Source organism: Metarhizium brunneum, chromosome 1 (assembly GCF_013426205.1).
Source record: "Metarhizium brunneum chromosome 1, complete sequence".
In the NCBI taxonomy this organism is placed as follows: Eukaryota; Fungi; Ascomycota; class Sordariomycetes; order Hypocreales; family Clavicipitaceae; genus Metarhizium; species Metarhizium brunneum.
Window position 1 is genome coordinate 619376 of NC_089422.1, and position 12354 is coordinate 631729.

The 12354-nt window shown below is 53.6% G+C and overlaps 2 protein-coding genes across 2 annotated transcripts; one reads left to right on the forward strand and one right to left on the reverse strand.

The window, feature by feature from the left end:
• Window positions 1-5480: 5480 nt before the first annotated feature.
• On the forward strand, window positions 5481-9600 carry cid13 (Poly(A) RNA polymerase cid13; the record flags this gene model as incomplete). Its single annotated transcript, XM_014687402.1, has 4 exons — window positions 5481-6528; window positions 6590-6661; window positions 6719-6937; window positions 7010-9600. 4 exons carry the CDS (start codon window positions 5481-5483, stop codon window positions 9598-9600), a joined length of 3930 nt encoding a protein of 1309 aa, XP_014542888.1.
• A 1785-nt stretch (window positions 9601-11385) lies between these two features.
• Window positions 11386-11631, reverse strand: G6M90_00g001930 (uncharacterized protein; the record flags this gene model as incomplete). The annotated part of the gene is made up of 1 exon (XM_014687401.1): window positions 11386-11631. One exon carries the CDS (start codon window positions 11629-11631, stop codon window positions 11386-11388), a length of 246 nt encoding a protein of 81 aa, XP_014542887.1.
• Between the last annotated feature and the right edge of the window lie 723 nt (window positions 11632-12354).

A 12354-nucleotide genomic window follows, 5' to 3' on the forward strand; every position in this document is an offset into this window, starting at 1 on the left:
ACCCAGGCACCCCATCATATTGAATTGAATTGAAACATCTGCGCAACGTGCACGGCAGCAAATTTAAAGGACTCTTAGCTAGACAAATCTACGACAATGTCCCATAAGAATCGCATTTGACCATTTCGACCAAGATGGTTTATTCGGCCGCCATATCCCATCAGTGCAGCCGAGTGCATCTTGTCCTACTTAAGCGACAAGGTACTGGAACATGACCAGACCGGCCACCGCACCATGCACTTCAGTGTATCAACGCTCTCAAGATTGGAAATTGTAATTTCTAGAGCGGGAGCTGGGCATCTCTGGGGGCTATTTTCATCCTTGCTGCTGCTAGTGACCACGCAAGAGATTTAATTTGACGAGACGTCGATCCATGCATGCTGGCCGAGGGGAGCGACTTGACTACCAGTGTTTTTCAGACTCTATACGACAGCAGGTGCCGTTTCAATGACTTCTCGTCGTTGGGCGGGTAACAATTGTCGAACAATGGAAAATCCTCCATTTTGAGTATGCTTACAGTAATGCGGGTTATTTCTGGGCCATGCATCCCGCTGGGTTTTCTTTCGCAGTGCAAGGCTTGTGTTGTGGTGAAGTTGGAGCAGGGTGGGAGAGCACTAATGGCATGCGAGGGGGAATTAGGCTTGTGAGGTTGTGAATCTGTAGGAGTATTTCGTTTCATGTCGTTTGTGCTTGCTCACATGCGCGGTATATGCGCGGCTACCAAACTCATTGATGGCCTTCTGGGCGTGTTGGGGAGGTCGGTTATGGAAGTATTTCACTGACGCCGGAACAACTTTGAATGCGGCACGAACTCGGATCCTCGGGCAACGAAACACGCGATCACAAGTAATAATTGAGCCGCCATGAAGCCGAGCTGAGTAAACGCGGTGCAACTTCATCTGCGCGCTTACCTTTGCCCGTCATTCCACTGTGCAAGGCTGCCCTATCAACAGGCACAAGATGCCTTGTGCTGCACGTTTCTCACGGGACATGTTGGCGACACGCCTCGTACACGCGGAGTAAGCAAGCCCGTCATCTCATCCCGCCGACCATCCGGACCTACGCAAGACAAGACAGGGCACCGCGGCGGCAGCGAGACATGTGGAATAGTTTGGTAAAACCAAAGCACAAGGCGAGACAGCCGCGGGGAAATATGGTTGGTGATACTTCAAGATGGCTGCCAGTGTGAAGAGGCCAAGGGGCATGCTTCGACCGGTCATACGTGATGGATGGTCGGGTTCGATGAGGCAAAAGTGCGGAAGCGGCTGCATGACAGGATCAGGGGAGTTGAAGAATGGAACATGGCGCGGGGTTGGTGTGGCCATGCCGTCACGCTCTTGGAGGTTGCAGTTCTACCTTTATCCTCAAAACTTGGGAACAATAGACCAAGCTTGGCTCCCCGCTGGGACGAAGTCCGATTGCTGACATCTGGAGGTGGTGCTCGGCATCCATACCAAAATGAAGCAGGTGTCCTCAGGGTGATCAAGTCCCGGATGGACGGCTTAGACCGGCCGGTTTAAATTGGGGCATATTATACACTGCGCTGGTCCTGGTCCTCATCCTGGTCCGGCCAAATTGCGTACGTCCAAGGACAATCAGCTCAAGTTGATTGGAATTGACAATGGAATTGGGATCTTGACCAGTTCGGTTTGAAAGAAGAGTGAAATAGGTGACAGTAGGTCTGGGCTCGCGTAATGGAATACTGGTGCCATATCGTTCCGAACCAATTTGATACGCATTAACACGACAGTCGAGGGCTCCAACATGCCGGGCTGTCTGGTTATCCCTAGTCATGTGTGGCATAGGGGTGTTGGACGCATGAGCTTGCCCTGTTCTTGAGGAGAAAGCGAGTGTAGACGTGCTGCCTCAAAGAACCCAGAGGAGAGGAGTGTTGGACTTGTGCGCTTCGGAATGTCCGAATGAGATACTCGTATTTCGTATGGAAGAGCCTAGTCGTCAAGGGCAGGAGCCGAGAAGGATCGTGTTGCTGACGTTATGGATGGACGTGAAGGAAGCATGTTCAGGACTCGGGAGTCAGTAATCGATGCTTGGTATCGCCATCGGCGGATAGAACAACGGGCAACACTGCCACGAGCCAGGCCATTGCGGAGACAGGAGCCTTTTATTGGGGAGTAGGATGAGGGCATGACAAGATGTCGGTATCAGACCAGAAGACAGTTTTATTTCCGCAGCGAAAATGCAGACATGGAGGAGCTGTGGAGTTGGCGCATTACTCAGAGGCTCCAGATGCCATTGTATGCCCATGTCTGTTTGCCCCACTCGGCAGCTATTCAGGGCGCTTGCATGAATGGCTGTGGACACAGCCAACTTTGGAAGACGCCAGCCTGGCCTGGTCTTTGTCGGCAGCTTTGGCTCCGGCTGTCGACCTTGATGTTTCTCGTACGATTTAAATTGGTCTAAAAGGACGGCGTGCTGGTGCTTTAATGATGCTGGTTATCAACTGCCTGACTGGGGACGTGGACCTACAATAATAGATCGGGCCCACGACCTGAAGTAGGCAGGCGGTTTTTTGGCCACATGTGCACATGTGCGTGGCCCATCAACCGGGTCGTAAGGCGCTTAGGTTTCATTGCTAACCGACGTGGAAATACTCCATACTCTCTTTTTCTCCGCGCAGCTCAGTTCATGCCCTTCTACGGAGTAGTCGCGTTGGATTAGAGTTTTGGCGGCGGCAACACTGGCCAGGGACAAACGGGTTCTCGCTCTAAAGCCAAGCTGCTGCTATTGTATGTGCGTGCTTGTATACTTTCAATGTTACCTTATGTAAGTAAGTGCAGTAGAGTCTATTTTGTCGCCCCCAAGGTCCCATCTCCACTATGAACCTTGTCATGTGCTTGAGCACACACAGTTATCATAAAGTATGTATTCTATCTACTCCGTACTGCGTCACCTCGAGCGCAAATGTACATAGTCTCAACTACTCCCCGACATGTCCGTGGGTTACCAAGTCGCGTCACCTGAAAATGGCAATGGCGGATCGAGATAGTATCCGTGCTGACATCTGAACTTGATGGCCAAGGCTCGGTTTATCGCAGTCATCAAAATGGCGGGGCGCGCCCAAGTTTGAAATGGCGCAAACCCACAATCCAAGATTCACGGCACATGCAGACATGATGCGTAGCGTTCATGCCACTGCGAGTCGACGTGATGGTGCAGAGTACCTGCTCCGTCCCTACATGAGCATGAACAAATCTGGCCCGCCGTGGCAAGTTGCTGGTTGGACGCCTCAGCTGTTCCGACCCCACAAACCGGGAACCCAAGCGGCATGCAGATGGAGATGGAGATGGAGGACGGAGGATGAGTGATGGATGAGTGATGGATGATGGAAGCTCCATGCGAGCATTGCACTGGCAACTGGGCTGTCGATGGGGTTCTTGGGTAGCATCAATCGATGGAGTCCGAGGCCTACAGATAACTCGGAAGTTGGATACTCCAAGGCGCCAACAACTACATCGTCATTGCGTTGCACATTCTCCTCCGGTGGCTCTGTGGTGTGACGCGACAGAGCGGATCAGATTCAATGGCGCACTAGGGCGCGCGTTTTCCTCAGGGACTACTAGTAGTACTAGTACTCCGTACTCCGTAGTAGACCCAGAGCCGGAGCTGAAACCAATCTGGTCTGTCCAGGATGGCAGCAGATTGTACATTTTTCTGCCCACTGAATACCTCAATGCTTGAACAGGATAATAGCAGATTTGCGTGGCGTCTGTTGAGCCTTGACGGCACAGACGCGCCCATGTCGCAAGGCAGGTGCATTACATGTGCTGCGTACCAGCTCAGGCACCCGGGCAGGCATGCAGCATGGAGGGGGATGCCGTCGGTACTCGGCGTCACTGGCAAAACACACGATGGTCGAGGTACCGAGCCTCGTCGAACAATGCCCACACACACAATTACGCTCCCTCGTTCAACAATGCTGTCTGGTGCCCCGATGAGGCGCCTTGGCTCAGGTGGCCGCTGAGTGGTTGCCCTGAGCCCACTAAACTTTGGCAACGTGAGGTCGACATCTGGACTGGCCCATTGCCATGCACGCCCCGTCATAAGTCGGCTCCACTCGGGCGCGGGCTGGCCACTTACATGACCTCACACGCCCTCCAACGCTGCGGGTGCTCAACTGGTGTCAATGGTTCAGGCGCCTGGTTCCATGTCCACCTGCACTTCAGGGCAACAGTCCAGCAGCACCGGTGCAGACCAGTGGACCCGAGTCCCAACATTGAATGCCAATCCACCCAGGCTGTGCGCCAGGCCGCTGCTGTGCAGGCTCGAGTGTTGTCTGGTGCTGGTGACGGTTTTGTGCCAACGGGTGTGCCAACAGGTGTGCACAACTCTTGAACCGTCGACGGCCAACTTTGTATGCCGGGCCTGCTGTGCCGTACTGGTGCACCACACCTAAATGCTCGACTGAACAAACAACGGCACTTTGGCATCCCCACAGCCAAACGCTCAAGTCGCCTCGACATATCCCGCATCTTGACTGCTCGGTCCGGTTTCCTCACTGCCTCAAGTCCGGTGTGTCCTCGACGCTGCGCCGCATTGCCAGTTCCGATTCACCATCCATCGCTGTTCTGCGATCCTGCTTCACTTGACTTGACCGTTTTTCGTCTTCTCCTTCTCCTTCTTTCCCACGCTTGGGCCCATCTTCATCAACACGCTTTCTATGGCCTGTGCTGCTAGACCCCCTTTCCTCCGTCCGCTCCAGACACTTCTGCCACCGGCCTGCTAGTTTCCCGTCGACGTGCACCACTCTCCACGACCGTCTTGTCACGAGCGCAATCGAGTTGACTCCCTGTTCTCGAGGGCTGTTTTTTCCTGTCATTCTTTCTCATACATTGCATCTGTCTTTTCTCAGGCCAAGCCCGTCCTCTTTGTCACTCTGCGATACCCTTTCTTCTACAGTCCAGCGGCGAGCTACGCCCCCTCCGCTTCTCTCTCGCCTCCGTCGCTCAGCACCCACAGTCTCCCAGTTCCCAATCTTCAGGAGAGCATTGGATCCCGCCGTCTCTCCTTCCCTCGAGACCTCCACGCCGGGGCCGTTGCTGTTTTCTCGCCACCTCCTCTCCGACAATCGTCCTCTTCACAGCTGAGTTCTTCGTACCCTATCGAGCAGCTCCAAGGCGATCCCAGGTCCGAGACAATACCGCTGGACAGAGCCTCGGTGCTCCCCCCCCAAAATTCTGAGCACCGAGCACGACCGCCGCGACGCCACGAACGTCGAATCTTGCACCGCAACGCTATATCCGCGTGAATGCACAGAGACAAGATCGCAGTCTGGCCCCGAGATAGCGACACAGACATCCGCCAGCAAGTTCGTGCTGTGCAAAGCGGCGTCCTCTTCGGCCATAGCTAGTGGCTTCACATCTTCTGCTTCCATCTTGATTGCAGACGAGCTCTAGTGCCGCTAGCTTCTTCTGACCGCTCCTCAAACCGTGCTTGAACTCCGTCCGAGGCTCGTTAGCTTCATGGACGCCAGGTCTGCGACCTCAGAACCTCAGCATCCTTACCCCCTGAGCCCGTGGACGGCGACTTCCACTTCCACGACGCTTTCTACAGAGTCCACCAGCAACGGGGCTGCGCACTCGCCATCGTCGGAAAGTCCCCCGGACGCAGCTGCTCACCCCGTCCCTGCCGGGGCCGCGGCGCCATTTGCCCAGCTCGAATTCCTTCCCTTTCTCTTCCCCCAGCAAACCATCTACCACGCCCAGCTTCTGCACTACAACAAGCTCATCTCGCCCTCGCGCGGAGGTGGACTCCAGACTCCGCCCCTGCCCCCCGTCGTGTCCTCCCCCCACGTGCAGGCCGGACCCCGATCAAGATCATCTAGCAGAGTGTCCTTGAAAGACGCATCGGCCAGCAAGGGAGCCGCGTCAGGAGGCAATGGGAACCGCTCGCATCACAACCCCGACAAAATCAACCGTCCGGTTATAACGTCGAAAGACGCGCCTTCCAAAATGCCCCCCAAACATTCAGTCGAGACATCGAGGAGCATTCCTCAACGATCCAATGCCGCAGCTACCTTAGCCCACGGACAGTCCCACTCGAGCTCTGTGCCGTCTACGCCTCATCAGCATGCTCGACAGTTTTCGTTCGAGTCACGGGAGCCATCTCCAACTGCCGCTAACAACCATTCCCCCCGATCGGCATATTCGGAAACCAATAGCACACTACCCTCATTACGGCCCCTGCCTCCTAGGCTTGGTGGATGCAAATACGAGACTGCTCAGATCAATTCAAGACGCAGAATACCGTACTCTGTGGGAAGTGACCGACTCGAAAAACTGGACTTGCGAACTGTCAAGAACAAGTTGTCAGAGGATGAGGAGAGGAAATTAGCCACAGATATGCGCGAGATATACAATCGTTTACTACCGACCGAGGAGGTCGAAGAAAGGCGGAAAAAGCTGGTCCAGAAGCTAGAAAAAATATTCAACGATGAGTGGCCCGGCCATGATATTCGTGTGAATTTGTTTGGGTCCTCGGGCAATCTGCTATGTTCAGATGACTCGGATGGTATGTTCAAACAGTCGGCATGGAAACTAGTCGTGCATAACTAATGCTGGTTTGTTTCTAGTGGACATTTGCATTACTACTTCATGGCAAGAGTTGGAAGGAGTTTGCATGATAGCTGACCTCCTCGCAAGGCGTATGTTTCCACCTTCGAACCTACATGGAACAGTCTTCGCTAACACACACTATTCAGGCGGAATGGAAAAGGTTGTTTGCATATCTGCGGCCAAGGTGCCCATTGTCAAGATCTGGGATCCTGAGCTTGGCCTGGCCTGCGACATGAATGTGAACAACACTCTTGCCCTCGAAAATACCAGAATGGTTCGCATATACGTAGAAGCCGATCCTCGTGTTCGCCAATTGGCAATGATTATCAAATACTGGACCAGGAGGAGAATTATCAATGATGCTGGTGAGATGATGGAACCATACCTCTGGTATCTATAAAACATTGTTGCTGACATACCTCGTCCTCTTCAAACAGCTTTTGGTGGCACGTTGAGTTCTTACACGTGGATATGCCTTATTATCGCATTTCTTCAACTCCGAAATCCTGCAGTTCTTCCCGCATTGCATCAAATGCCATATAAGATGCCAAAATCAGATGGCACCCCTAGCGACTTTGCGGATAATCTCAAGAAGATCAAAGGATACGGCAGCAAAAATAAATCATCTGTCGCAGAGCTGTTGTTTCAATTTTTTCGATTCTACGCTCACGAATTCGATTACGACAAGCACGTGCTGACCATCAGGCAGGGAAAGCTTCTAACAAAGCAAGAAAAGAAGTGGAATTATGCCTTGAACAATCAATTATGTGTCGAGGAGCCTTTCAACGTTTCTCGAAATCTCGGAAATACTGCCGACGAATATGCGTTTCGAGGTCTACACTTGGAGCTGCGTCGCGCGTTTGATCTGCTTTCCGAGGCGAAGCTTGACGAGGCGTGCGAGCAATACGTATTTCCGAAGGAAGAGGAGCGCGTCTGGACTCGACCAGCCCCGCAGCCCCGTCCAGTGCTTCTGCGAAGCTCGTCACAGACACACTCTGGTCGAGGCGGGCGAGGACATCACAGAGGCGGCCGCCACAACAACAATTTCCACAGGGGCGGAGGGGGGTCGAATAGAAGAGCCTCTTCGAGTATACCGGCTTATGAGCAAAATATGTTTGTGCCATTGAGTATGCAGCAGGACATGTCATGGCTCCAGACACCTCAGTACCCGTTTCAATACACTCAGCAGGACCTCATGACGCAAATAGCCTATCAAGAGCAAATGCGACACTTTCACAACTTGTATGCGCAGGGGCCCTTCCTTCCGCACCAAGTGATTAGCCAGCAGCAGCAGCAGCAGCAGAGACTGTCTATCAACTGTGGTTCGGGTCAGCAGTCGTCGGACCGATCAAGAACAAACTCATTCGACAATGTTCCAGTCACCGCACCACTACGGCCAGAAATATATGCCCTGTATGGGATGAACATAGGCCACGCTTTTCTTCCACAAAATGGCTACGGATCTTACCCCTCGAGCCCTGCAACAACGAATAACAACGCAGCTCAAGACTTCCGCCGGTCCCTCCAAAGATCCACAATCTCTACTGAGGGAGGGGCATCGATGTCAAGTAGCTCGGTAAGGTCTCAGTCGCAACCAGCACAGAGGTCGCCGTCTGCCAATCCTGGTGCGGGCTATCAACTGAGCAGCCAAACTCCAGCCAGCGCAAAGTTGTCTGCACCGAGACAAACGAATGGCATAACAATCCCAAATTTTATGCCGGATGATGCTGATTTTGATGAGACACCCAAAGCCGCGTCTGAATCGCCAGAGTCTGTAGATGCCAAGTCCTCTGGCTTCTTCCAAGCCAGAAGCCTGAGTCCGACTAGACCTGCCCAATCTCAACAACAACAACAGCAGCAGCAGCAGCAGCAGCATTTGCCAAATGGCATTGCCTTTGGAGACCTGGCCACAAAGTCTTCAAGTCCTGAAAGACGACGGCTCTCAATAGAGCAGCTGCCTCAGACGCTGCTAGACCGAAGGATGCGCAGAGCATCCAGGTCTCCATCTCCCTTAGGGCACGCCCGTGCATTTTCCGTTGGTGTGACTTCTTCTGCCCCGTTGACATCTGCACCATTCCCCAGTAGTCAGGGCAGCAAAGCCTCGTCAAGACCACTGGTGGTAAACGGCTCAGGATTGAAGACTGCAGTAACCCCACCTGGTCCATCGCCCTCGAGTAGGGCAGAATCACTGGGATCTGAGGATTCACCAGTGGCCGGCATGGAGAATGCTTTGCATATCAGTACGGTCCCCGTCTGGCCCATGCAGCCTCCTGCCAACACGACATTGCAGCCGTCGGCACCATCCCGAATCCAACAAGCGCCTTCACCTTTGGCCTTGGACCGACCACCGATTGTAGTCAATGGATCCAGCGCGCCGTTGTCCATGCCGCACTGTGCAGAAGACGCTTCATTCAAAGACCGGATTGCGCTGATGAATTCTATCTACTTGACCAGTCAACCGAACCAGCAGGAAGCCCCCAATGGCGCCACTGCCCGTCTCTCGCCATCCGCCAGGCAACGCTTGATGTCTCGACAGCCTCAAAACGGTGTCATTGCTCCGCTGGATCTAGCAATTGGTGACAATAGGGTGGGCAAGCCTACGGCAATCGATGCTGCTCATCTCTCTCCTGTGTATGAAACGCGAACACCCTCGCCAACTACACTCCGGAAGCAAGAGCCAGCCGCATCGATGCCAACATGGCTGCCCAACAAGCCCCCCTACAAGGCTGAAGCAAGCAAGCCCACTCGCGTGGATCTTTCCAAGGAGGCGCTGCACAGCCCGGACCACCGGCGCCCTCCATTTGTCGACGCAGATAAGGGTCAGAAGAGTCAGAAACCACACGTGGCAGCAGCAAAGTCAGCGCCGCAGCGAGAAAACGGACATGTACGCGGCGCCAAGAGTGAGGGCGACGGCGGTTGGCAGAAGGCTGCTGGTAAAGGGAAGAAGAAGGCCCACAACACAGTTTCAACACAGCCCTCGCAAGCCGAACTCCCGCCGAAGAATGAATTCGAACGCAAAGGCGGTTAGACTTGGTGGATTGTTATCAGCTAATTATAATCAAACTGCCGCGGCCGAGGCGAATCTGAAGATGGTCAAATGCTGGTTGGATAGAGTCAACAGTGGTGGAGGATCTTGGTGCATTTTTTGTTTTGTTTTTGGAGCCGCAAAGAGATTCACAAAAGATGTCTGAGAAGAACAGGGTAGTGGTTGACATGATTTGCAGCTTACACAGCATCGAGTTGGACATGATTTGGGACGTGGCTAATCCCGACAATGACATGTACGAGGGTTGCTAGGGCGGAATTCGATGTAGAAGCATATGTACAATGCATGAAGCTGTTGCGGGAGATAAACAGAGGGGATTGAAAGTTGGGGATATGACAGCAACCCTTGGCGATCAGAGATGCGAAGTTGTATCGACATGGAATCAAATGGTGTGGTTGGATCGTGGGCGGGCAACCCAAGGGCATGCTGGGCGTATGATTACAAGGGTTAGCTGGCAGGCGTTTTGCATTCGAGAAGCCGTTGTCGCGCCCCTTTTTCTCTTTTTTATCATTTATATATACGGCATGGCGGTGTTTACGGAGGCATTGATTAATGTTTCTGATGTTTGTCGACCGCCAGGATGGAAACAGCCCTAGGATGGCTGCTAGCGGCATAGATAGGGATGTTACAAAGTTATGCACAAAAGATAGTTGAATCAAGAAAAGATAAATAACACGGGACGAGGCTTTGCAGATTCATGACATGCGTGTTGTGCACTGGGTGTTGGTTGTGACTTTGGGGCCATATGTCGCGGGAGGTGTCTCGGCCACGTTGGACATCGAGAGGCGATATGGAGTGCACGGCGTAGAAGCGATGTGTACCAATGACGAGCAGCAAGGGCCCAGGCCGATGGGGTCTGGTTGCGTTTATGAATCCAAGTCGCGGCTGGGGGCCAACGCAAGTCACTTGCGATGGGCGTTTGGTTGTTGGTTGTTGGTTGTACGTGTAAAAAGGGCGCTTGTGGTCCAGTTGGTGCTCCGCCGGGGATGTTGGTCATCTTCAGCGGGTACGTCTAGTACTAGTAGTAGTAGTAGTAGAATCAAGGAGAGAGCCATTTGATGTCGAAGCGAACACATGGAGCCTCGTGTTGGGCCGCGGGCAGCTAGGCGAGATGGTGACGGGTGGTATTGGGGGCCGGTGGCGGCTAGGGCGGTTCGTGGGCGGTTTATACTTGGCATCTGGCGACGAAGCGTCCTTGGGGGCTGACGATGTTGGACGAGACTTTTGCCATTGTTGATGGGCTGTGTTTGAGGACAAGGTTGGTCGTGAGGGTGGCGGATTGCGGATTTCTGTAGGGCGTTGGATGCTCGAGCTGTCGGTCGTGTTGGTGGGCGGGACGTTGCGCCTTTGTCTGGCTGGGGTTTGGGGGTCGGCCAGGCCAGGCCTTTTTCTGGGAAGAACATGGAATGTGTATATATGACGGGGCTGTGCGATGTTATACGGAGAGAAGATGTGTATCGTGCTCGGGGGTGTTGGTCGTGATTTATACCGGCACGGGTCATCTGGGGGTTGTGGCCGGGAGGGATTTGTCGACGGTGGATTCTTGCCGTTTTAGTCTCTGGGCTCTGTGTACGTCAGTCTATACATACTTTATGTATCTACTCATCACTGCAGATACATCTTCCAGTGGTACTTCAATGTTCTCTAAGAGCTCCATGTCAATGTTCTGCCAAAGTAGGACACCCTCGGCAATAGCAGACCGTCACGGCGGGGAAGACAATCAGAAAGTTCAAAGTTTAGACTCGCATTACGATATATGTCAATATGCTACTTGTCTTGGCCGGCACCCCGTCCAGCTCCATTCGTCGATCGGTACGCCGCCGCCCGCTGGGCCATGTAGTCCTCCGCGCAGACGGGACAGCCCGGAACGACGGGGTGTCCGTCGCAAGTCTCGACGAGGCCGGTGTATGTGCCGTGCTTGGGGTCCTTGGAACACGCGAATGTCGAGAGTGCAAATGTGACTCTTTTGGCGGCGCAGGTGGTCGAGTGCGCTGCGGTCGTTTGGCGCTTCATTTTTGACGCTTGCGGATGAATCCGGTAGACGATGGAGTAGTTCTGGTGACTTGACTTGACTTGACTTGGTATAAATGAGATTTGGGAAGGTTGAGTAGGAGACGGAGGCGGTTTGAGGGGAGCAGGTTGGATTGGAGCCGCGCGAGGGAGGTTCGACTGCCAGCGTCGCTTTAATATGTCGCGAGGAGGCCGAGTCGAGGGCCCGTTTGAACCTGGTGGCACGGTGATTGTGGTTTTTGTCGCTGGGCCGTCGTGGTTGTGAATCCGGCGGCCAAGGGTTGCATGTTCACGGCCTGGTGGGTGGCACAGCACCACTGTTCATGTTGTGCGCTTGTTCATGTGGGATTCTTTTGGAGGGGTGTCTTTTTAATGGCGGCCAGGAGGAGATGGACCTGGCACTTGAGACCTTGGGTTGTTCACTTGCTTAAATATGAGTCGGCTGGTTATGTCGTTGGGATGTCATTTGGGCACGTCTGCGGCGCGAACAATCAGCCTTTTCGGTATGAAGCAGCGCACTGATTTTCTGGTTCATAGGGCTTTGTATGCTGGTGTATTGCCTTTCGTGTGTGCTTTGTCTCTTTGGTGGGTGTGGTCGTGGCGTGCAAGGCATGATATTCTTTTATACCTGCTTGCGGGAGACTCTTGGACGGAGGATGACGAGGGGTCGGCAAGGTTGGAATGTCTCGCAGAGGTTATGACTGGCTGGTTGTGTTATGTGCGAGC